This window comes from Phyllobates terribilis, unplaced genomic scaffold (assembly GCF_046119375.1).
Source record: "Phyllobates terribilis strain yellow unplaced genomic scaffold, ASM4611937v1 Scaffold_11__3_contigs__length_659146591, whole genome shotgun sequence".
Taxonomy (NCBI): Eukaryota; Metazoa; Chordata; class Amphibia; order Anura; family Dendrobatidae; genus Phyllobates; species Phyllobates terribilis.
Genome location: NW_027362771.1, coordinates 360,628,681 through 360,655,234, shown reverse-complemented (window position 1 = coordinate 360,655,234; position 26,554 = coordinate 360,628,681). Strand labels below are relative to the sequence as shown.

The 26,554-nt window shown below is 43.8% G+C and overlaps 1 protein-coding gene across 1 annotated transcript in view; it reads right to left on the bottom strand.

Annotated features, from left to right (window-relative positions):
* The window catches only part of LOC141166337 (cysteine repeat modular protein 2-like), a 316,073-nt gene that overhangs the window by 164,879 nt on the left and 124,640 nt on the right, over positions 1-26,554 (bottom strand). Inside the window, exons 7-8 of the mRNA XM_073652918.1 lie at positions 14,571-14,657; positions 4,136-4,334 (exon numbers count right to left, since the gene is read on the bottom strand). Coding sequence (XP_073509019.1) covers positions 4,136-4,334; positions 14,571-14,657 — 286 coding nt within the window. The remainder of the gene's footprint in view (positions 1-4,135; positions 4,335-14,570; positions 14,658-26,554) is intronic.

Sequence of the window (26,554 nt, the reverse complement as noted above, 5' to 3'; positions counted from 1 at the left end):
TTCAGTTCTGCCCCTATCCTTATGCAGCCTGATGAGACCAAGCCTTTTTTGGTCGAGGTCGATGCTTCATCGGTGGGGGTCGGAGCAGTTTAGTCTCAGGAGAACAAGGGTGGAGTACATCCTTGTGCCTTCTTTTCGAACTGAATTATGATGTTGGAAATCAGGAGTTGCTGGCTATTAAACTTGCGTTTGAACATTGGCGTCATTTTTTGGAAGGCGCTAGATTTCCTATTCAGGTTTTCACAGATCATAAGAATTTGATCTATCTGGATGCAGCCAAGCGCTTGAATGCCCATCAAGCTAGATAGGCACTTTTTTTTTCTTGGTTTCATTTTTCTGTTACCTATATCCCTGGTACTAAGAATGTTAAAGCCGATGCTTTATCTCGCAGCTTCTCTCCTATGGTCGGTGCCGAGGAGGAGGAGAGCATTTTACAGAAAGGAGTTGTGGTGGCGGCTTTGGACTCCGTTTTGGAGAATGGGATTCTGAAAGCTCAAGATGATGCTCCATCTAACACTCCCCATGGGAGGTTGTTCGAGCCTAGAGCCTTTAGGAGAGATTTGTTTGTGGAGTGTCATGAGTCTCGGTTGGCAGGTCATCCAGGAATTTCGGAGACTAAGACTTATCAGTCGCAGTTTTTGGTGGCCTGGATCCAGAAGGAAGTCATCAAGCGGGTGCGTCAGTGTACTGTGTGTGCTAGGTCAAAGGCTTCACATACTCCTGCTGCGGGGTTGCTTTGCCCTCTGGAGGTTCCTAGTGTGCTTTGGACGCATCTCACTATGGATTTTATTACTGATTTTCCTGTGTCCGAGGGTTTTACTGTCATCTGGGTGGTCGTGGACCGTTTTAGTAAGATGTGTCATTTGGTTCCATTCATTAAGTTGCCCTGCGCCAAGACACTCGCTAAGACGTTTGTTAAGGAGATTGTCAAGCTCCATGGCGTTCCCACAGATATTGTTTCTGATAGAAGACCTCAGTTTGTGGCTTGCTTTTGGCATGCTTTTTGTGACAGGTTGGTAGTCCATTTGTCATTTTCTTCTGGTTATCATCCTGAGTCTAATGGACAGACTGAAAGAGAGAACCAGGATGTTGAACAGTTTTTGCGTTGTTTTGTGGCGGACAATCAAGAGGTGTGGTCTGAGTTTCTGCCTCTCGCAGAATTTGCTCTTAACAATCATACATCCTCCTCTGCTGGGTGTTCTCCTTTTTTTTGTTGTACTGGGAGACATCCGTCTTTTGGTTCGTTCTCCAAATTGGGGTCGGCGGTGACAGAGGAGGAGAATTTTTCCGGGGATTTGGAGACTTTGGACTAATATGGTTGCAACCTTCAAGAGGCTAACAAGAAGTCCAAGAAGTATTTTGACAGGAAACGTAAGGAGGTTTTGGTTACTGTGGGTGACATAGTTTGGTTGTCCTCAAAGAATCTGCGGTTGAGGATTCCCTCTAAAAAACTGGGTCCTAAGTTTGTGGGTCCATTTAAAGTGCTTCAGGTTGTTAACCCATCTGCTGTTAGGTTGGATGTCCCTACTTCCTGGAAGATTAATCTTGTGTTTCATGTTTCCTTGTTGAAAAAGGCTGATGTATCTGATAGGGACGCCACTGTCATAGTTCCTCCTGTGGTGGAAGACGGCGAATATGAAATTTCTCGTATCTTGAATTCTGGATGGCATCGAGGGAGATTACAGTATCTTGTCTCCTGGAAGGGTTTCGGCCCCGAAGACAACTCCTGGGTAAGGACCGATGATGTCTCTGCTCCTAGGCTTGTTAAAGCTTTCCACAGGAGGTTTCTGGATAGGCCTGGGCCTGGAGGATCCGGAGGATCCTCATAAAAGAGGGGGTACTGTTAGAGCCCTCCTGTTTGTTTTTTCCATCTTGTGTTTTGCAGTCACGTGACCATCTTCCTTTATATTCCAGCTCCGCCCATATGGTTGTGCTGGACCTCAGTGTTTGACTGTTTCTCTAGCCTGGTGCTTCGGTGCCTTTCTCTGTCAAGTTCGCTTGGTCCTCTGGGACCTCTAGTACATTTTTGTTCGTTTGTCTTTTTGTGTTCTGCAACAACTTCTCTGTTTAGGAGGTGTCCCATTTTTGTCCCAGTCCATAGTTCTTTTAGGGACCCTCCCTTAATTCTATAGGTCTTCGTTCAGACTAGCCGAGGACTAAGGCGGGTCTGTTCACTAGGAACAGGCAGCCCGCTACATCGTAGGGATTCAGCTTAGTCTTACTGTAGGGACAGATTTCCCCTATCTTTCCTTAATACATGTTGCAGATCATAACAACATATATACCAGGATGGGGGGCATACTGTATACACCATGTTGGCCCGGAATTGGGATTGATACAGTATATGCCAGGATGGACCCAGGATGGGGACATGTATATGTGGCGACACAGAATTTATTTTTAATTAGGCCAGAGATATTTTTCAGTAGGTCACGAGACATAGGACATTATTTATATGAGCCTGAACGTTGACTCTTGAATTGATGTTTGTTGCAGCTTATTGTGCTGCTATCCTTGGAGGACAGGGACGCAGGGTAATTGAACAATTGACGTTTGCTAATATGTTAATTATCCATTGCATCAGATCATGCAGCTCGTTGACCTGCAAACATTGAATGATAAACTATGCAGAATGATTGAATACTCAAACAATGAGAGTTGATCTCATCCCACCTTCCTCCTGACCTGTGGATGATGGCTGGAGGACAGGTGTTGGTATAAAAAGGGACCTCTATCCTTCTGCAAACAGACTCTACAGAACAGCCGAGGAATACAGATTTGAGAGACTCTACAGCATGCCAGCTTAAGGGACCACAGCCTCAGCTGGAAGAATACAGATCTGCTTCATTGAGACCATCACTACACCCTCAAAGACGTTTGGAGACTCCAGGTTGAAACAATAAGGTCACCTGGCCACATACCTCACTGCACTCTGTCAGCTTCAATAATTGCTGCTACCTCCTCTCTGTGGGTGCCCGCCCAAGGCAGGATGCTACTGGTTGAGGAAGTAGGCCCTGGATGCCCCGAAGCCGCAGTTGCTCTAATCCTGGCGAGCCAGCAGAAGGGTGAGACTCTGTCTTCTGCAACATCTTGTGTATTTGCTTGGACTGTTCTATATGGTATTGTCTGTTGGTGGTTCAATAAATTATTGCCACACTGTTTTACCCTCATCCTGTTTTGTCTAAGTAGTATTCTACCCACGGGAAAGGAGTGCAGCGTTCAGTGGGATGAGCCCTGATCCATGCAGACTTTCTAAAGGCAGCCAGGCCAGCAGTCGAGAGCATCCACTGACCCTTGTGTCTCCACAGTATACTAGGATTGGGGACATCTATACCAGTATGGGGGACATGTATACCAGGATGGGGGACATGTATACCAGGATGAGGTATATATAACGGGATTGGTGTCATGTATCCTAGGATGGACCCTGGATAGTGGACATTTATACCAGGATGGGGGACATATACACCATAATGAGTCCAGGATGGATGTCATATATACCAGGATGGGCCCAGGATGGGGACATGTATACTAGGAAGGGGGACATTTATACCAGGATGGGGGATATACAGTATATACCAGGATGGGGGACATATATACTGGAATGGGCCCAGGATGGGGGACATGTATACTAGGATGGTCTCAAGATGTGGGACATATATACCAGGATGGGGGACATATATCAGGATATGGGACATATATACCAGGAAGGAACCCAGGATGGGGGACATGTATACTAGGAAGGAACCAAGGATAGGTAGCATATATACCAGTAAAGATCCCAGGATGGGGGACATATATACCAGGAAGGGGCCAAGGATGGAGACATACATACCATGATGGGCCCAGGATGGGCAACATTAGTACATGATGGGGAACGGCAACACATGTCCTTATAGGATTTAGAACGCTATAACGGCCCATACATATGTCCAACATGCAGGGAGGCCCAGGTCAAAATTTTGCACCGGGGCCCATTGGACTCTAGTTACGCCACTGGCTATGTTCAACCCTGATATGCATAGGTAAAGTGTGTGATACCAGATGGATTACTTTTGATATTTGGCTTCCAAGGATTGCATATTTCAGATACAGTTAAGGTCAATGTTTCTTTTCTCACCACACTACTACTTACTCTAGACAGTCAGGAACACAGCGTCCTTCATGTAGAAAGAGGTTTTCCTCTTTTGTGTTACATTTCAGGCAGTTTTCACTGCTACCTGCACAACTTTCACAGGTCACTGAACACTTTTCACATGTTTGAGTGAATGGATCACCAAAGAATCCCTGTGGACAGGTTTGCACACATTGATTTTCTTCATCCAGATAATAACCTAGAATACATATGATGCATCTGTTATTCAGCTAGCAAGGTCACATTACATAGGGCGATTCTGATTAATGACATCATTTAAAGTTACCATCTTTGCACATGCATACCATGCAAGATGGCCATACAGGTTATTGAGATTTAGGTGACCACAATACAGTATGTTCAGTGAAAAATGACTTTAAATCTCAATATATATGTCCCTGGGAGGTAATAGAAATTGTAGATAATGTGATCACAAGGGCTACTATATGATCCAACCGAACCAAACACAAAACCAAATAGAGAGTGGTCAGTTCTATGGCACTACTAAGTAATATATGTCATCTATGATCATCGCACTCTAATCAGCATGTCCATTTGTCTATTCTTCTTGCAGATATGACACCCAGCTTTCCATGTGTGTGATATATCTTGCCATTTCTGTCTGCACTAACCTGGTATGTTTGTAAGCTGATCACAGCACGACCCCTGTTCAACACTTTTCTTTATGGCCAGCCTGTTTTACTTTGTTTGTGTTATATCCTGCATCTGGGCCAATTTGTAATTATCTGATAAAGATGGTTTGGAGGCCTCTCCTCTCTCCTTAACACCTGAATACACTTGCTATCATATATATTGTGAAGACTAAGTCTGCTGATGTAGTCTGGCCAGTGTGAATTCACCAAGAATTAGACCTGAATTGAACCTGAAGGGAACCGAAGGAAACTGGATAACCAGGCAAAGTAAACAATGTTTCTGTTTGTTTTCACTCTTTCCCCTATAATCCTTCACTTTCTACTAACCCCCCTACTCCCTACACCTAGTAAGGAACTCTTCATCTCTCTCTCTCCATCCTCCCCATTCATCTCACCTCTTCCTTGGAACTATTTCTCAATATTCACTCCTATGTCTCCAAACACAAACAGCCATCTCATGCCCTCTCCTGCTCCCACCCACTAACACTTTCCCAGCTCCTTCTGACTGCAGGTCATATCTCTCCAAATCCTGGCCCTCCTCAGCACATCCCCACAGTCACTTCCGCTTTCTATCCACAATCTGTCACAAACTCTCACAGCCTTTCAAACCTTATACCCATCTACCCTGCCCCCGCTTCCCCAGTCCCACTAACAGGAGCTCTATGGAACGCTCACTCTGTCTGCAACAAACTTTCCTACATCCATGATCTTTTCATTACTAACACACTTTCCTACCTCGCCATCACTGAAACCTGGCTCACCCCTTCTGACACAGCCTCACCAGCTGCACTTTCATACGGTGGACTCCATCTTTCTCACACACCCCACTCCCATGGCAAGCATGGTGGAGGAGTAGGTTTTCTCCTGTCAGACAACTGCTCCTTCACCCATATCCCACTACCACCCTCCATTACTCTCTCCTCTTTTGAGGTGCATTGTGTGCGCATCTATTCCCCTTCCAACCTCCAACTGGCAGTCATTTATCGCCCCCCAGGAACAGCCACCTCTTTCTTCAACCACTTCACCACCTGGCTGCTTCATTTCCTTTCCGCTGACATCCCCACTATCATCATGGGTGACTTCAACATCCCCTTTTACACTTTCCACTCATCTGTCTCTAGACTTCTATCCCTCATTTCCTCCTTCGGCCTTGCACAATGGTCTTCTTCCCCCACTCACAAAGATGGCCACACACTGGACCTCATCTTCACCAGCCCCTGTTCCCTATCTAACCTCTCTAACTCTCCTCTCCCTCTTTATGACTACAACCTACTTACACTCTCTACCCTCTCCTCTCCAGGGCCACAATCCTCAACCCACAAACTTGCACACCCTCGTAAAAATCTCAAACACCTTGACCTACACTCACTCTCTGAATCCCTCCTCCCTCTTACAGACATAAGTTCCTTACACGATGCAGATGCTGCTGCCACTTTATATAACACCACAACAGCTGCAGCTTTCAATTCAGTCACCCCCCCTCACACATACCACAGCTCGCACACTCAATAGACAACCCTGGCACACCAACCTGGATAAAGAACTGCGAAGGGCCTCCAGGGTTGCTGAGTGGAGATGGAAAAGGTCCCACTCCAACGAGCATTTCATCGCATTCAAACAGTCCCTCACTACCTTCAAGTCCACACTCACTGCAGGAAAACAAACATACTACTCATCTCTCATATCCTCCCTGTCTCACAACCCTAAACAGCTATTCAGTACTTTCAATTCTCTCCTCCGTCCCCCAGCGCCTCCTCCCTCGCCTCTCATCTCAGCTGAAGACTTTGCCTCATTCTTCAAGCAGAAGATTGACACCATCAGACAAAGCTTTCGCCCAAAGTCCGCACAGCCCTTCCTCATATCTACTCAACCCTCCACCTCCAACAACAGCTTCACCACCATTATGGAAGATCAAGTTTCCTCTTTACTCTCCAAATCACACTTCACCACCTGTGAACTTGACCCAAACCTATCCCACCTCATCCCTAACCTCACCACAATCTTCATCCCAACCCTAACCCACCTTTTTAACCTGTCACTAACAACTGGTGTCTTGCCCTCATGCTTCAAACATGCCTCTATCACACAAATCCTCAAAAAGCCCTTCCTTGACCCATCCTCTCTGACTAGCTAACGCCCCATTTCACTTCTCCCCTATGCCTCAAAACTATTGGAACAACACTTCCACCTTGAACTGTCCTCCCATCTCTCCTCCTGCTCCCTTTTTGACCACTTACAATCTGGCTTCCGACCCCATCACTCCACAGAAACTGCCCTGACTAAAGTCACCAACGACCTACTAACTGCCAAGTCCAAGCAACACTACTCTGTCCTCCACCTCCTAGACCTATCATCTGCCTTTGACATAGTGGACCATTCTCTCTTACTCTCTCATCTCTCGGCATCACAGACTTAGCCCTATCTTGGATCTCTTCATACATAACAGAAAGGACATTCAGTGTCTCCCACTCACTCACCACCTCCTCATCTCGCCCTCTATTTGTCGGTGTCACCCAAGGTTCAGTCCTATGACCCCTGCTCTTCTCCATCTACACCTTTGGCCTCGGACACCTCAAAGAGTCTCATGGCTTTCAGTATCACCTCTATGCTGATGACACACAGATCTACCTCTCTCGACCCGATATCTCCTCCTTACTAAAAATTGCCCGAATCGATGGGACAGCATGGGGAAGACCCCTGGAAGCATTTCTGACTCCCAGGTCAATGCTGTCAACAATGTTGTCAGAGGTATTACGCCACTTTTGCGGACTCACAATAAAACATACAAAAAAGAAACCAAAATGGATTTTCCTGGGAAATATTTTAAGGAACATCCTTTACAGGGTAATGACTTGTATATAAGGCAAAATAAATATACAAAAGCAAAAATGCTCCTCCACACCTTGGGCCATATTCACACGTGATTTTTGATGCGTTTTTGCACTTCTGTATTGCTTTCAAACAAGACAAATGCATTCACCAGGAAATGTCATTTTAACATTTTACAACCTTACCTTTCCATGTGGTGTGTGACACATCATCAGACACATCCTGTTTCATTTATGGTGGAGTGACTCTGAAAGTCATAAAGCCTATTTTTAAAGGGCCATCAGACGACCCTTACTATTCTTAAAGGGCCAGTAGTCGGCCCTCGCTATTGTTAGAGAGCCATCAGCCGGCTATGCTTTGTTGTTTACATTATTATCCTATACTGTTATTGCAGTGACTGCAAGGGCTGCCAAAAATTTGGACGCAACTCAATACCCCTTTGAAGAGACATAGAGGAGGGTAAAAAAAAATTTCCCATTATAAAGGAGCGGGTCTCCTATAGTGGTAATGCCCATGATGTGACTGCAAGGGCTGCCAAAAATTGGGAAAAACCCCACTAAGAATTTAAAGAGATATACAGCTGGGCCACAGTAACGAGTACGACATGTTCCCATTAGAAAGGAGAGGGTCTGCTATTCAGTTATAGGGTATGCAGTGAGTCCACCGGCTGTCAAAATTTAGGAAAAACCCTACTAACAATTTAAAGATGCATAGAGCTGGGCCACAGTAATGACATGTTGCCATTAGAAAGGAGAGGGTCAGTAATACAGTTATACGGTATGCAATGAGTGCAACAGCTGCCAAAATTTAGGAAAAACCCCACTAACAATTTAAAAACACATATAGCTGGACCACAGTATTGAGTACGACATGTTTCATTAGAAAGGAGAGGGTCTGCTATTCAGTTATAGGGTATGCAGTGAGTGCAACAGCTGCCAAAATTTAGGAAAAACCCTACTAACAATTTAACCGGTTCAGGACCGCCCACTGTACATAAACGTCGGCGCTGCCTGGGCTCTGTGCAGCGCCGACGTTTAAAAACGGTGGGTGGTCCCTTAGCGCTCAGGACCCCCAGGGTCCTGCAAGCACTACGGTTCCGGTGCAGAGCGATAGCTCTGACAGGGGACATCATCGGGACCTGATTGGATCAGGTCCCAATGATGTTAACCCTTTGCTATCTTCTATATGCCGCGATCTATAGTGATCGCAGCATATAGAAGATAGTGAGAGGAGAGGGGGTCGTCAACTTACCTCTCCGACGGCCCCCTGATGCCTTCCAGGACCTGCTGTTGTAATGGCAGCTGGAGGTCACATGACCGCCTCCAGATCTGTCATATATGTTGTCCTGCTAGGCTCATCCTGCAGCTGAACTCTAGCAGGAGACAGACAGTGTAAAACTGTCAGCAAAGATCTCATCCAATGCAATACATGTCTATTACATTGCATGAGATCAGTGATTAGAAAAATAAAAATTAATGTCCCATACAGGGACTAAGTAAAAATGTAAAAAAAGTCAAAAAAATGTTTTCAAACTGTTAAAAAAAAATCACAAAATAAATAAAAATAAATAAATAAAATATTAAACCAATAAATCCGTATATTTATGCACAAACAAAACAAGTACACATATTTGGTATCGCCGCGTCCGAAACAACCCGATCTATAAATCTGTCACACTAATTAACTCCTTCTGTGCACACCGTAACAAAAATAAATAAAAAACGGAGCAAAAAACTATGCCTTTTCATCATATCGCCAAACAAAAAGTGGAAAAAAATGCGATCAAAAGCAAAATGGAAATAAAAATGGTACAGATGAAAACGTCATCTTGTTCCGCAAAAAAAAAAAGCCGCCATACAGCTCCATCAGCCGAAAAATAAAAAAATGATAGCTCTCAGAATAAAGCGATGCAAAAAAAATATTTTTTCTATAAAATTGTTTTATTGTGTAAAAAGTGCCAAAACATAAAAAAATATACAGTAAGTGTAGTATCACTGTAAACGTACTGACCCGAAGAATAACGCTGCCTTATCACTTTTACCACACGCAGAACGGCATAAAAAAAAACCTCAAAAAACAATTCCTGAATTGTTGGTTTTTGTTAATTTTACCTCCCAAAAAACGGAATAGAAAGCGATCAAAAAATGTCACGTACCCAAAAATGGTACCAATAAAAATGTCAACTCGTCCCGCAAAAAGCAAGCCATCACATGACTCTGTCGGCCGAAATATGGAAAAATTATAGCTCTCAAAATATGGCGATGCAAAAAATAGATTTTGCAAAAAAAAGCGCCTCTTAGTGTGTGACAGCTGTCAGTCATAAAAACCCGATATAAATCTGGTATCTCTGTAATCGCACCGACCCGAAGAATAAAGTAATCTCATCACTTATACCGCACGAGGAATGGCGTAAAAAATAAATAAAACCAATTCTTCACCTGCTACTGATTTGTTTATTATGTCTCCCAAAGATAGCAGTAAGGCTCTGCTCACATTTATCCTGCGCTCTGCGCTGAGCACTTACACCAGAGTTTCCGTGTAAATCTCTGAAATACGTGATTCAGACGGAACCCATGACGGAAGATTCCCTGTAATGAGGCAGATATAGGACACTGTGGATGCCGTCTGGCCTGTGATCCCACGGTGTCAGTTTTTTTAGGCGTGCATAAAAGTGCGGTTGGCCACAGTTTTGTGCACTTCTGAAACAAAGGACACCGCTAAACAGAGGCCAGAAGGAGTCCAGAGTAACTCTGCTGCCTCATTACAGTGAATTGATCCCACAGGGGTTTCATCTGAATTACATCACTTGGAAATTTAGATGGAAACCCCGATGTAAGTGCTCAGCCTCGAGCGCGGGATAAATGTTACGTAAAATGTTCCCAATAAAAGCTTCAACTCAGTCCTCAAAAAAAGCTAGTCCCCACTCAGGTCCGTCACCTGTTAAAAATATTCCAAGTTACTGGTAGCAGAAAGGCTCTGGAAAAGCGAAATGGCCCTAGCCCCCCAAAAGAAATTCAGAAAATTTTGTGCTCTCAAATCCAAATGCCTATTCTACAATAATTTGTTCTCCAATTGTCAAATAGCTCTCCGTCCCTCCCAGATCTCGTCGTATGGCTAAGCGGTACGATACAGCCACATATGGGGTATTGCCACTTTTAGAAGAAATTGTGTGACACATTTCGGCACCATTTTTACCCATTGCCCTGTGTGAAAATGTAAAATCTGAGGGTAAAACATTTTTTTGTGGTAAAAATATAATTATGTTTTCTTCACTGCTCAATGGTATAAATTTAAAAATTAAAAAATACTCACTACTTCCCTAGATGAATTCCTTGAGAGGTGTAGTTTACAAAATGGGGTCACTTGTGGGGGTTTCTGCTGTTTCGACATGTCAGCGACTCTTCAAATGTGACATGGTGTCTGCAACCTATCCCAGCCAACATAGTGCTCCTTTCTCTTCTGAACCCTGCCGTACACCAAAGCAGTGGTTTTCCCCCACATATGGGGTATCGGCGTACTCAGGAGAAATTGCATAACAAATTTCATGGTGCAATTTCTCCTGTCATCCTTATGATAATGCAAAATTAGAGAATGAAAATCATTTTTTGTGGGAAAAATGTGAAAATTTTATTTTTACGGCTCAATATTATAAACTTCTGTGAAGCACCTGGGGGTGCAAGGTGCTCACCACACATCTAGATAAGTTCCCTAAGGGGTCTAATTTCCAAAATAGTGTCACTTGTGGGGGGTTTCCACTGTTTAGGCACATTAGGGGCTCCCCAAATGCAACATGGTGTCCGCTAATTATTCAAGCAAATTTTACATTCAAAAAGTCAAATGGTGCTCCTTCCCTTCCAAACCCTGCCGTGCGCCCAAACAGTGGTTTGCCTCCACATATGGGGTATCAGCGTGTTCAGGAGAAATTGCACAACAAATTTCATGGTGCAATTTATCCTATTACCCTTATGATAATACAAAATTAGGGATGAAAAACGTTTTTGTGGGAAAAATGTGAACATTTTATTTTTACAGCTCAATATTATAAACTTCTGTGAAGCACCTTGGGGTTCAAGGTGCTCACCACACATCTAGATAAGTTCCCTAAGGGGTCTAGTTTCCAAAATGGTGTCACTTGTGGGGGGTTTCCACTGTTTAGGCACATCAGGAGCTCTCCAAACGCAACATGGCGTCTGCTAATTATTGTTAGAACTCTCCTGTTAGTTTTTTTCTATTTTGGTCACGTGACCTGCTGCCTATTTATTCCAGCTCTGCCCTTCTGGCTTTGCTGGACTTCAGTGTTATTTGACTCTCTATCTAGCCAGGTGCTTTTGTACCTATCTCTCTAGTTCGTTTGGTCCTTTGGACCTCTAAGTACTTTTTGTCTGTTTGTCTTTTTGCTCCGCTACAACATCTGCTAGGAGGTGTCCAATTTTATCCCAGTCTTTAGTTCTTTTAGGGACCCCTCCCTTTATTCTATAGGTCTGCGTTCAGACTAGCTGAGGACGAAGGCGGGTCTGTTCACAAGGAACAGGTCGCCCGCTGCAACGTAGGGAATCAGCTTAGTCTTATTGTAGGGACAGATTCCCTTTCTTTCCTTAGTTCTTGTAGCAGATCATAACAATTATTCAAACAAATTTTACATTCAAAAAGTCTAATGGCGCTCCTTCCCTTCCAAACCCTGCAGTGCGCCCAAACAGTGGTTTTCCCTCAGATATGGGGTATCAGCGCGCTCATGAGAAATTGCACTACAAATTGTGTATTCCATTTTTTCCTGCTCCCCTTGTAAAAATAAAAAAAATTGGGTCTAAAGTAACATTTTTGTGAAAAAAAGTTAAATGTTCATTGTTTTCTTCCATATTCCAAAAATTCCCGTGAAACACCTGAAGGGTTAATAAACTTCTTGAATGTGGTTTTGAGCACCTTGAGGGGTGCAGTTTTTAGAATGGTGTCACTTTTGGGTATTTTCTGTCATAAAGGCCCCTCAAAGTCACTTCAAATAAGAAAAATGTTTTTGTAAATTTTGTTGGAAAAGTGAGAAATCGCTGGTCAACTTTTAACCCTTATAGCTTCCTAACAAAGAAAAATTTTGGTTCCAAAATTGTGCTGATGTAAAGTAGACATGTGGGAAATGTTATTTATTAACTATTTTGTGTGACATATCTCTCTGATTTAAGGGCATGAAAATTCAAAGTTTGAAAAATGCAAAATTTTCTAAATTTTCACCAAATTTCCGATTTTTTCACAAATAAACGCAAGCGATATCGAAGAAATTTTACCACTATCTTGAAGTACAATATGTCACGAAAAAAAAATCTCTGAATCAGGGGAATCCGTTGAAGCGTTCCAGAGTAATTACTTCATAAAGTGACAGTGGTCAGAATTGAAAAAATTGGCCAGGTCACGAAGGCAAAAACAGGCTCTGGCGCGAAGTGGATAAAGACACATACAGCTGGGCCACAGTAACGACATGTTCCCATTAGAAAGGAGAGGGTCTCCCATACTGTTTGCCTATGCAGTGAAGCAATGGCTGCCAAAAATTTGGAGGAACTCCAATGCCCCTTACAAGAGACATAGAGGTCAGAGAGCCTCCTGAAAACAATGTTCCCATTATTAGGAAGTGGGTCTTCCATAATGTTTGCCTATGCAGTGAAGCAACGGCTGACAAAAATTTGGAGGAACTCCAATGCTCCTTGAAAGACGTAGAGGTCGGAAGGCCTCCTGAAAACAATGTTCCCATTATTAGGAAGTGGGTCTCCCATACTGTTTGCCTATGCAGTGAAGCAACGGCTGCCAAAAATTTGAAGGAACTCCAATGTCCCTTGCGAGAGACGTAGATATGTTGATATGGTACATATGGTGGTGATATGGTGGATGAGGATGAGGAGAAGGAGGAGGACAAGAGCAAATAGACGAAATCAGGAAGCGAATACCCATGTCTGGGTGTGAAGACAGAGGTGCATGAGAATAGAGTTAGACCTCCCAAAAAGGACACTGTATTTGAGTTTATGTTACGCTGCTATCATTCGGTGGCGTTGAGAAGTGTGGCCCAATCCAGCCCTTGTTCATTTTTACACACCTCCAGGCTGTGTAAGGGCTATTTGACCAAGAAGGAGAGTGATGGCGTGCTACGCCAGATGACCTGGCCTCCACAGTCACCAGAACTGAACCCAATCGAGATGGTTTGGGGTGAGCTGGACCGCAGAGTGAAGGCAAAAGGGCCAACAAGTGCTAAGCATCTCTGGGAACTCCTTCAAGATTGTTGGAAGACCATTTCCGCTGACTACCACTTGAAGCTCATCAAGAGAATGCCAAGAGTGTGCAAAGCAGTCATCAAAGCAAAAGGTGGCTACTTTGAAGAACCTAGAATATAAGACAGATTTTCAGTTGTTTCACACTTTTTTGTTAAGTATATAATTCCACATGTGTTAATTCATAGTTTTGATGCCTTCAGTGTGAATATACAATTTTCATAGTGATGAAAATACAGAAAAATCTTTAAATGAGAAGGTGTGTCCAAACTTTTGGTCTGTACTGTATATGTATATATATACACATAAATGCTACATTGTCAGTGAATAGATATTTCTATTTTGTGCCATAGCATTAATGACTATAGTTTGCCATATGCAATCTTTGCCATGTTCATTTGCTATCTATTATGGTCTAGTTGTTCAGGATTAAAAATTAAATGAAAGTGTCTATTAAATGACAGAAAATGCACAATACTGAACTGTTCTGTATCACAAAAGCTCAAATTGTCATCACAATTACTCAAGCAGAAAAAGTCTTGCACTTTAGTAGCACATGCCTTGCACTTTGAGAGTACAATTTGTGACATTGTATTAGTACCTTTGCCTTAGTGAATATCTCCCTCTATGTTACAAATGTAATAAAATAAGAAAATAATCATGACACACAGGGAAATTGAAATAGAGAAAATGACTGTACAATACCAAAATGGCAGGAGAAGCAATCTTGAGCTTGTGGGCCAAAGCAACTCTGACAGGACGGGTCACAGGCATAGCACTTGCTGTCTGCCACTTAAGAATAAAATTGTAATTATTATATAGTTCATTGATATATTACATTGCATTCATTTAATTGAAACAACAGATTATGCACTATATAGATTGTTTATATGATATAGCTCAATACTGAATTTTGTACACAGAAAAAACAAGGCAAGGAGTCATCAAGCTATTACAAGTAAATACTGTATTTTGCGGATAATAAGACGCACCGGATTATAAGACGCATCCAAAATTTTGGGAAGAAAAATGAGAAAAAAATACGTTTTTAATAAAATTGTGGTGCGTCTTATAGTCAATGCGACATACTCTGGGGGTGCGGTGGAGCGGGTTCCCAGGGTGACTGCTGCCGGAAGCTGGGCATGATATGAGTGAGGCGATGCTGTGGGCCTCAGGCTGGGTGGAGGTGGTGTTCGGAGGTGCCAGGTGATGTTGCGGGTGTTTGGTGGTGCGGGGGCTCTGCCCACATTTTGTGAAAGCCCGGAGACCCCGCATTTACATGTTATACAATGCGGTGGATTCCAAGAAAATGGCCGCCGTAGGCGGTGCATGCGCAGATTGAGATCTCGGCACCGAGATCTCTGGAGATGAGATCTTGCTGCCGAGATCTCAATCTGTGCATGCGCCGCACACAACAGACATTTTCCCGGCGTCCACCACATTGTATACCGTGTGAGTGCGGGGGCTCTGGGCTTTCTCAATATGTCGGCGGAGCTCCAGCACGAACGAACACCAGCAGTGTTGCACATCCAAACACCGCCTCTTCCCAGCATGAGGCTCGCAGCATTGCCTCACTCTTGCCTCCGCTGGCAGCAGCGACCCTGGGACCCTGCTCCACCGCAGCCGGTAAGGTATCTTCGCATTATAAATCGCACCCTTATTTTCCTTTCCAAATCTGGGGAGGAGGGGGGAGTGCGGCTTATAAAGCAAAAAATACAGTACTTTTATTCTCACAATTTTAAAAATATATTTAAGGACATATAAAAAGTGGGAGAATATAGTAATAAATGTTTTTAATACAATGAGACAAATAATCTGTGACCCAAGAAGCAGGACAAATAATACACAAAAAATTAATAGAATGAGGTGCTTTAAGATCAATTACACATATCTACTGTAGATCATAACTCGAGTATCATGATGTATGTGTTATGCTTCTGTATTTGAACCCTTGTATTTGTGGTCGGTGTCTCTTTCCACTGAGCCACAACTGATACACCTTTTCTTTGGGTGTTTTAATTCTGTTATCTTTCTTTCTGTCGTTTTTGGGTAACAGATGTTTTTCATTTACTCTGTTTGTCTGTCGTATCACCTTTCGAGTGCAGCTTTAAGTACCTTCCCTACTGGTGTTTGCGGCTGGTGATGGACTTTGTTAGATTCATTCACTGTCCTGAAGTTTTTGTTGGTTGTAGTGTCTTTGTGCATGATTCCTTTTCTCCTTAGGGAACTGCTACTCTAGCAATCCTAGGAGCTGCTAAGGAAATTCAGACTAAGCCACCATTACCTTAGGATGTCAACCTTCGCGGTCAGGCATGAACAGACCAGGCTCAGAGAAGGGCTTTTCCTAGTCTGAACAGGTACCTGTCAGGCTCAGGTATTTGTTTTCCAGGTTTGTAGGTTACCCGTGTGAATGTGATTTGGCAGTCAGAACAGTATGGAATAACCTTACCCATCTTCTGTTTGCTCAACTCTCGCCTGCTACTAGCCCCAACGTGCGTTTCTCATGTTTTTAGCTTTCTCAAATATTGTAACTTTGCACAAAGTTACAATATTTAACTATATTACATGAAATAACCCCTTAAGAAGCTACGAAAACGCAAAATGCACACTGGGGCCAGAGGCAGGTGAGAAGTGGGCAAACACATGAAAAATAAAGCTATTCCATACATTATAATGTTATGATCCAGACAGTTTTTACATCATGTAATGTTTGCATTGAAGGGGTTGTCCACTTTGAGTAAAATTTTCTTTTCTTACTTAAATGCATGTGTTTGTGGCTAAAAATAATTTTTGCGTTGGGTTTCAATAAACATTTCGTACCATTACCCTTCTATAGCCCCTCTATTAAACTGTCTATTGCTGGCGTGGCTGCAGAATGATTTAACTGAGAATCTGTCAGATCGTTCTGATTGTGCAGCAATATCAAGAGTCTATAAAAGCCGAACAATGCCATTTTTTAAATGAAATCTTATTGCAAAAATTATTTTAAGCGCAATGTCTTTTAATAGATTTACAATAAAATGAGAAAAGTACTTATTTTGAATAGCTAAATAACTCCTTGACCTTCTGCTTATGTGTAGCCAGTATGTTGGAGTTGCTATTTTACTCTTTATGCTATAATGTTTCAAAGTAATATAAACATGAATTGCTCCCCTACTATATATGCATACTGTACACACATACACCATACATTAGTATAATACAAAAATACAGTACATTATGTTTGGAAATGCTTGTAGCTGATAGAGCTCTTGGCAATCGTCAGTCTACCTGTTGGTTGATAAAGAGTTTGTTGCAACCACTAAGGGCAAGCATGCCAATTTATTGACATTGCTTAAACATGGGACACCAGGTATATACCGTAATATGTATGACTGATCGTCACATCCAAAACAGAAAACTGGTGTGTACAGGTGCTTACTAAGACTAGCCATCTCAATATATAACTAACAAATAAAGTAGCACTCTGCAACGCTAAGTATGCAAACATGAAATATATGAAATTTGAATTATGCGCTAATATGTATGGCGTCCCAGCACTGGTACTTCAGTCGTCACTCAAATTTCAATTATGGATGGTTTTGTCCTTAACCTTTTTACTTTGCTGTTGCAAAATGATTTAGAGCTATGATAAGCTGGTAGAGAATATCATATTATCCCTTACTTTTCTGAAAAAAGACCAGCTAGATAAAAGACCAACTAGATATTCTTTCATTATTCATAGATTTTTGTATCTGTAAATGAAACTTCTTTGAGACCTTGAGCACATGTAATGTGAGGTATTCATGTGGCCTCCGTAATACTGCAGTCAATAGGGCATGTGACATATTTTTTCCTAATAGTAATTTTTCTGTAGCCTGCTGTTGGTGTTGAATTATAAATCTCATGAATATTACTAAGAACAGCATTTTAGAAGTACTTTTATGTCCCCATACTAATATAATGGTTTAGCCTTTGCAGGAAGCTTCTCATGGCTTTATGCAATATGCTGCTATGCAACGTGGAAATTGCTCTTCTAGAAGTTCACATCTGATTTCTTTTTTTTTTTTTTACATTTTTAATAATTATATTTCAGGAAATATTTTTTGAGAGCTATTGATTTTCATAACACAATACATACCCTTAGGGCTCAGTCAAACAGCCGTATAACATGGACGATGATCACATGGCAATGCTCGGACTGTCCTGCGGCTCTCCTGACCCAAGCATGACAGCCTGTATTTCTATGCAGCTGTCACACTTGGGTCAGGAGAGCCGCCGGCCAGTTTATGCATTGCAATGTGATCGTCGTCCGTGTTATACGGCCGTCTGACTACTCCCTTACCCCTGTAATAGGCTCTCTTTAAACTAGCAGTCACAACAATTAATGAATACTTTACTGTAAAAACTAAAATTATTAAAAGCCACAAATAAGTAAGCGGATATGTTTTAAAACTATATATTATAAAACTCTAATTTTTATAGTACATCTGTTAATATGTTGTGCCTCAAAGGTGAGGAAATAAGGTTGGAGGATGCAATTTAGTATAGAACTGTGAATATCGCTTATCTAGCACTCCTGGGAGTTGCTAAAAGCTTGGAACATTGACTAGTTCAGCATTTCCAAAATTCCCAGCATCGGGACCATAGCATGGGATTAATCATGTTACACTTGGCTATCTTACCTCAGCACACTAGGTTGTACTGTTGTTGCTATAACAATAGCCAAGCCTGTCTAATTAGTCCAGATGTGATAGATGCTGCACAGAATTAGCCAGGAATGTCCGAAGTACATGCTCCAATTAGTTGTTTAAATGACCAACCAATCAGAATTTCTTCACTGGATCAGCCAAATATTCTTTATAGATTTATGGATTTATAATGCTTATTGGAGCAATAAGCATGTCCCAACTTAACATTAACCTAAACATAAGTGGCATGTCTAGGGGAAATCAATATCCATGTGGTTTCCCCATTATCCAATCAGTAAAGTATAGGAATCTAGGGCACCATACAAAATCTGCAATTTTTCCCAGCTTTTTTTTTTACTTGTTTTAAATATTTTGCACATTGATTAAAATAGAAAGTTTTATCAATATATAAATCTCTAGCATTTATAAAGTATAAAGAACTGAAAAGAATCTGTAAAAAAAAGTCATCAACTCAGGTAAAGTAGAAAATAAAAGGCAGGAAGCCAAGGAAAGCAGGGCAGATCCGAAGAGATTCTTTAAAAAAAATAAATACAAAAAAAAACAAGGTTTGAACAGATGGGTCCAATAAATAATACTAAATAATGGCAATGGGAAGTTGGTCACTGGTGATGAAGAGAAGGCAGAATTGCGGAATGGTTTCTTCAGCTGTGTATATACCAAAGTAGAGAGAACTGTGGATGTAAATCGATCCCAAAGCCCTTAATATGTCATCTAATGTACTCAGTTGGCTAAACCCAGATGTGGTTCAAGCGAAGCTAGATAAACTCAATGTGAACAAGGTCCCGGGCCCAGATGGGCTGCATTCAAAAGTTCATAAGAAATGCACCTCAGTTATTGCTTGGCACCTATACAACATTTTTAGAAACCCTCTACTGATTGATACTCTACCAAGCAAAGCAAATGTGGTGTTCATTTTCAAAAAGTGGTCCATGTGTTTTCCAGGTAATTATAGACCAGTAAACTTTACTTCCATTGTGGGAAAAATGTTTGAGTGGCTTGTAATGGATTATAATTATACTTAACTTCTGCCACTCCCCAAATACTGACTTTTGGAGATGAAAGATGAAAGCTGTCCATTAGTCATACTCAGGTCTGCTGTTCTCAAGCACATGTTCTCACTCTGCAGTGAGGAGAGTGTTTGTCAATACATGTCTCATTCACTTACTGAGCCTGTTCAAAGCTATCGCTGGAGCGTATTCTTCCGTTTCCTTTGTGAGGGAGTTGTGGTGAATAACTACTAGTCTGAATGGTCCCTGTTTATAAGTGGTTTACTCCAAGATTCAGTGCTAGGTCAGCTATTATTCAATTATTTATTAATGATACACTGTAGAAGATTAAATTAATTATGTTATTTCTACTTTTGCAGTTGACACGAAAGTATATTCTGTAGTCTATAGAAGATGCTGGTAAAATACAAGCTGATTTGAACAAACTGAGTATTTGGGCATCCACTTGGCAGACAAGGTTCAATGTGGATAAATGTGAAGTTATGCACCTGAGCACTAGTGTTGAGCCACCCCCGTAGTGTTCGAGTTCGGTTCGGTTCGTCGAACACCTGTGTGTTCGCCGAACTGTTCGTCGAACACCTTCGAACACCGTTAAAACCAATGGCAGGCAAACAAAAACACATAGAAACACATAGAAAACACCTTCAAAGGTGTCCAAAAGCTGACAAACTGCTCAGAAGACACAACTAACACATGGAAAAGTGACAAGTACATATAGTCATGCGAAAAGAAAAGAGGTGGAGGAGTAAAAGGAGGGGGAGACACAGATATAGGCATGTCATGCCCTTCTAAAATCCAAAAAGTGAGAAGCCGACACGTTCAGTCCGCTCCTGCCCGTGCCACCTCCGTGTCGCCGGGTTTGTGCCAGAGCCGCGGTGAACCCTGACGGCCAGCCCCCCTCTCCCAATACTGGTGCCTGTCCGCTGGTGGGTCGAGCGAGCCCCCCTGTGGTGGAGGCAGCTCTAAGCTTTTTAATTTAAATTGTCTCTCTAATTTGAATGAATACACTTTAAATCCATTTACAAGGATCTATTGGAGGGCAAGTCTCATGCCAGCAGCCGCGTAATTCCAGCTCCAGTAGCGTCCACTAAAGCTGCTGCAGTTAAAAAGCTTTTATAAGGATCGAGCTCGGCTGTCCACCGCAAGGCATCCTACTGCCAGTCCCAGCCCCTATGCCTTGGGGTGCCTCCTGATGCTCTTCACTGAGTATCCCGTGGTCCCGAAGCATTTCCTTTGAAAAAATTAAGTGTCCAAACTACAGGTGGTGTAGCTTGCTTAACAGCCGGGATAATCCGCTGACTAGCAGACACTGCTACTAGGCACAAAGTATTTCCTGGGCTAGATGCAGTTAAAAATTTGTAATTAGATACTCTCGTTGGATGCTGAGAAAGCATTCCATAGAGTCTCCTGGCACGCCATATATGATTCTCTTAAAAAGCTTGGGGTAGGGGTCTAAGGGACCCTTTTATAGCCAAAATCACGGCCCTGTATCACAATACGTCACCTAGGCTGAAGATAAATGGAACTGTAGCACCCTGAGGGCTCGGTTGCTACAGAGGTATTGCACCTCACCCAGAGGTGTGATATCTCACTCTCAGGTAAGGATGGAGTGTGGATCAGGACCCGACACCTGCATGCATTACACCACATTGCCGTGGGGCAGGGCGACCAATATGCCTCTGAGATGGGCACGACAGTCCCTGTCCCTGGCTGGAGTGGGGGGAGGGAACACTGAGGAAGGGGAACCCTGTAGTGCAGGAGCAGGGAGGAAGCAGTTCCTGGGTGCATTGAGAAGGGAGTATAAAAGGTGGGCACCATCTTAGTTCAGTGCAGAGAAGTCTGAGCAGAAGTGGCAGGGAGCAGGGGTTCTGCATGAGCTCTGCTCCGGAGGCGGGCCTAGTAACAGAGGCCCAGGCCTGGAAGAGGGAGAAGGAAGGAAGAGGAGCGGAGAAGGCTCCAGGAACGAGGAATGAAGGGATCCCAGGGGTGCGGACGGGCGAGTCGCCACCGCACGCCCGAATCCACCTGCGTGGAGGGGTCAGGCCAAAGGGGGAGACCGGTCCCCGAAACTAGTGGAGGCAGGAAACGACCCTCAGCTAGAAACCGGAGGCTGTGACATTTTATGTGGCGCAGCCCCTCGCTACACCCGCTAGGAAGGCACCACATAGGGTCAGGGAAACTGGCGCCAAGTTTACCAAGAGGAGGCCCGAGGCAGCCGGACAGAAGGGTTGGTAAGAAAGGCCAGACAAAGGACACACAAAGGGGGTCCTGTGAAGCGCTCCAAAGTTATCTGGGAGTTGTCTGAGCCCCTCACCTGGTGAGCACAGTATGACGTGGGCAGCCGTTACCTGCAGACGTGGTCTGGATAATAAGAACTGTGAGTAAAGGCCCTGGACTGCATCACTGACTCCGTGTCGTTACTGCTGCTGCCCTGCACCATCACCCCCATCCTCCGCATACACTGACCTGAGGCTATACTCCTCCCGTGGGGAGTTATGCTACGCTCTGCTGCACCCACAACACCAGCCTCAGCGGTCTGCCCTGCAGCGGCGGTTCACTCTGACCGCAATCCACGGGTGGCGTAGTCGGACATTTAAACATCAAAACCACATAAATAGTTCCGCCACTGGTTTGACCACCCTGAGCCACGGAACCGGGTCGCCGCCACGAAGACTACAACCACCAGCATCCACCAAAAAGGGTCCGGCTCCAGGTGTCCCAAGGCCCAGGGGGTGCATCAGAACATTTTCATCACCTTTCACAATCACCAATGGGACAAGGCAGGGATGTCCTCTGTCCCCTCTCTTATACATCCTAGTGACGGAGCACCTACTCTCATCAATTCGCCATAACCCCAATATTAGGAGGATTGAGGTGGGAGGCACCGAGTACAAGTGCTCTCTATTTGCTGATGATGTCCTAGTATATATCACTCAATCACATATATCCATCCATGCTGTTATGGCTGAAATAGATCACTTTGTTACATGGTCAAATTTTAAAATCAATGCAGCGAAGTCTGAGGCCCTCGATGTCTCCCTCCCCAAATCCATATAGGATTCCATCCAGTCCAACTTTCCCTTTGCCTGGCCCTCACAGGGTCTCAAATACTTAGGAATTCCTATTCATAGAGACCTCTCCCATCTATGTTATCTTAATTTTGGGCCCTTTATTGAACAACTCCATACAGACCACGGTTGGCAAGTTAGAACTGTAAGATTCACTACGTGAACCACTGGTGTTTTGTGGAAAAGCAGATGTACACTGTGTTCCAAATTATTATGCAAAAAGTGTTTAGGAGTGATAAGGGAAGAATTTGTTTGTTTGTCAGTTAAACTCATTGATGGTGATGTGTTTCAGGGCTCTTTATATCACTGTAAGCAATTGCAGACACCTGTGCTAATTAGTTTGGCAGGTGTGTCCAATGAAAGGCAAGACTACTTAAGAAGGCTGTCTCACATTATTAAGCAGCCTACATTTTCTGCCAAAATGGGAAAGAAAAAGGATGTGTCGGCTGCTGAGAAGCAACAAATTGTGGAGTGTTTAGGTCAAGGCATGACTACAATCAACATTGTGCGATGATCAGGATGAAGTGTCTTGGCAATCAAGAAGTATGTAGCTGATTCACAGTACACACGTGTGCGTGCTGATAAGGGCAAATTGAGGACTCTTTCCTACAGGCAATTACGTCAGGTTAAAAGAGCAGCGGCAAAAAAGCCTTGTCATAGCAGCAGACAAGTTTTTGAAGCTGCTGGTGCCTCCAACGTCCCCCGAACAACAAGATGCAGGGTCCTTCAGAGGTTTGCAGCTGTGCATACGCCATCCTGTCGACCTCCTCTATCCACTTCACACAAGCAGAAACGGCTCCAGTGGGCCAAACATTACATGAAGACTGATTTCAAAACTGTTTTGTGTTTTGGATGACTGCCGTGCAGCGCTCGATGGTCCAGATGGATGGAGTGGAGGATGGCTGGTTGATGGACACCCCACGCAAACACGGCTACAGCGCCAACAAGGAGGAGGTGGAGTAATGTTTTGGGCTGGAATCATGGGGAGAGAGATTGTCGGCCCCATTAGGATCCCTGAAGGCGCTAAAGATGAACTCCATAATGTATGTGGATTTTCTCAAACAGCACTTCCTGCCATGGTTCAAGAAGAAGAACCGTGAATTTCACAGCAAGATCATTTTTTTGCATGATAATGCACCATCTCATGCTGCACATAAAACATCTGCATCTCTGGCTGATATGGGCATAAAAGGGGACAAACTTATGGTGTGACCCCCATGCTCCCCTGACCTCTACCCCATTCAGAACCTCTGGAGCATCATCAAAAGGAGTGTCTATGATGGCGGGAGGCAGTTCACATCTAAGCAACAGCTCTGGGAGGGTATTCTGTCCTCATGCAAAACAATTGAAGCAGAAACCATCCAAAACCTGACAAATTCAATGGACGAGAGAGTTCAGAAGCTCCTTTCGAACAAGGGGTCCTATGTGAAAATGTAACATCACCTAGAATAAAGTTTTGAGTTGAAAACTGTTTGATTTCAGTTTCTAATAACCTGCTAATGCTTATAATTTCAAAAATGACAATTTTTTTGGTCTTTATTAAAATGAAAAGGTTGATCGAAAAGTTTGGGGGATCTAAGAGTGTGGCAATCCAGTAGTCATGATTGCTTCGAATTCTGACAATATGAGGGTCATGTTGCAGGTAGTGCAGCAAGAAGGCACTTATGTGTCTTGCGCATCTCGGAGCCCCAAAATTATTTTCCGGGCTAGATGCAGCTAAAAAATATTATTAATTTTAAATCTGGTGGAGCTTAGTATAGATGGCCTAATAGGATCAGTGCTGCACACTGCTACAAAGCCCAAATTATTTTCCAGTCAAGATACAGATAAACATGATTAGTAATTTTAAATCTGGTGGAGTTTATTATAGATGGCCTAATAGAATCAGTGCTGCACACTGCTACAAAGCCCAAATTATTTTCCAGCCAAGATACAGATAAACATGATTAGTAATTTGAAAGCTTAAAACGGTTGGTAGGGTGATTTTAACCAATCATCAAGCTTTTACTCTCCCCAGGATGACACAGGGGTAGAAAAGTCGTTTCGGATCCATGATTTGTTCATCTTTATGAACGTGAGTCTGTCTACATTATCAGTGGAGAGCCGCGTGCGCTTATCTGTCAGCACACCACCAGCAGCGCTGAACACACGTTCAGACAGAACGCTGGCTGCGGGGCATGACAAGATCTCCAAGGCGTAAGTGGCTAGCTCCGGCCATTTATCCAGATTGGAAGCCCAAAAAGAGAAAGGGTCCAGTGACACAGTCATGGCTTCAATGTTTACTTGGAGATACTCCTGTACCATCGTCTCTAGGCGTTGACTATGTGTCAGACTTCTTGTCTCCTGTGGCCTTGCAAAGGATGGGCTAAAAAAGTGGTGAAATGATTCCGCAAAATTGATGTTACCAGCAGATACTGTGGTTCTGTTACGGTTTGAGTGCTGAACACTTGATGGTCCCACGGTTGGCAAGTTGGAACTGTGAGATTCACTATGTGCACCACTGGTGTTTTGTGGAAAAGCACATGTAAGATTCTGCAACAGTCTCTGCTGATACTCCTGCATGCGTGCATCCCTTTCTATGGCAGGAATAATTTCTGCAAATTTACTTTTGTACCGGGGATCTAACAGTGTGGCAACCCAGTAGTCAGGATTATTTCTAATTCTCACAATTCGAGGGTCATGTTGCAGGTAGTGCAGCAAGAAGGCACTCATGTGTGTTGCGCATCCAGGAGCACCAAGTCCCTGTTGTGTTGGTGGCGAGGTAACAATCATGCTTCCTTCCTCTGTCCTCTCCCCCCAACCTCGCACAACAGAAATGTGATCAAGGTCTCCCTCATCTGATGAGTCTTCCATCAGTTCGTCCTCCACTTCTTCCTGGGCTCCTGCACCTTCCTCACTAGTTTGGCTGCTACCATGCGCCCTGGTAAAACCATGTCCCCCACCCTCACATGCCTGCCGCCTTGGTGCTGCCGACCGTCTGGACCTTGCAGATGTTAGCCCTTCCGCATACAACTCCTCCTCCTCTACTTCCTCCACCTCCTCTTGTGCCACCACCTGACTCCGAATTCTGTTTAACATGTGCTCCAGCATGTAAATCACCGGAATAGTCATGCTGATAATGGCATCGTCAGCACTAAACATCTTCGTCGCCATTTCAAAACTGTGCAGAAGGGTGCATAGGTCCCTGATCTGAGACCACTCCTCCAGCGTGATTTGCCCCACCTCTGGATCTCGTTGGCCCAGGCTATACGTCAGAACGTATTGCACCAGGGCTTATCGGTGCTGCCACAGTCGCTGCAACATGTGCAGAGTTGAATTCCACCGGGTAGGCACATCGCATTTTAGCCGGTGAAGTGGCAGGCCCAACGACTTCTGTAGAGATGTAAGTCGCTGAGCTGCGGGATGCGAATGGCGGAAGTGAGCACACAGCGACCGTGCCCTCTGCAGAAAGCCATCTAGTCTGGGATAGTGGGCTAAAAATTGCTGGACAACCAGGTTCAACACGTGAGCCATACAAGGCACGTGTGTGACATTGCCCCGGCGAAGGGCCGCACCCAGGTTTGCAGCATTGTCGCACACGGCCTTCCCTGGTTTCAGGTCCAGTGGAGACAACCATTCATGAAATTGGTTCTCCAGAGCTGACCACAACTCCTCAGCTGTGTGACTCACATTTCCCAGACATTTCAAAGTAAAAACCGCCTGATGATGTTGAGCCCTACTGCCAGCATAGTAAGGAGGTGTGCAGGATCCCTTCTGCGCAGTTAGAAAGCTTGTGGCATGACCAGACAGGCTTTGGGTGCAGGTGGAAGACCGAGAGGAGGTTGAGGAGGCAGAAGCAGTGGAGGAACTTTGACATAAAGAGGATTGACGCACAACTCGTGGGGACGGCAAGACTTGGACAGCAGCCCCTTGTCCTGCTGTCA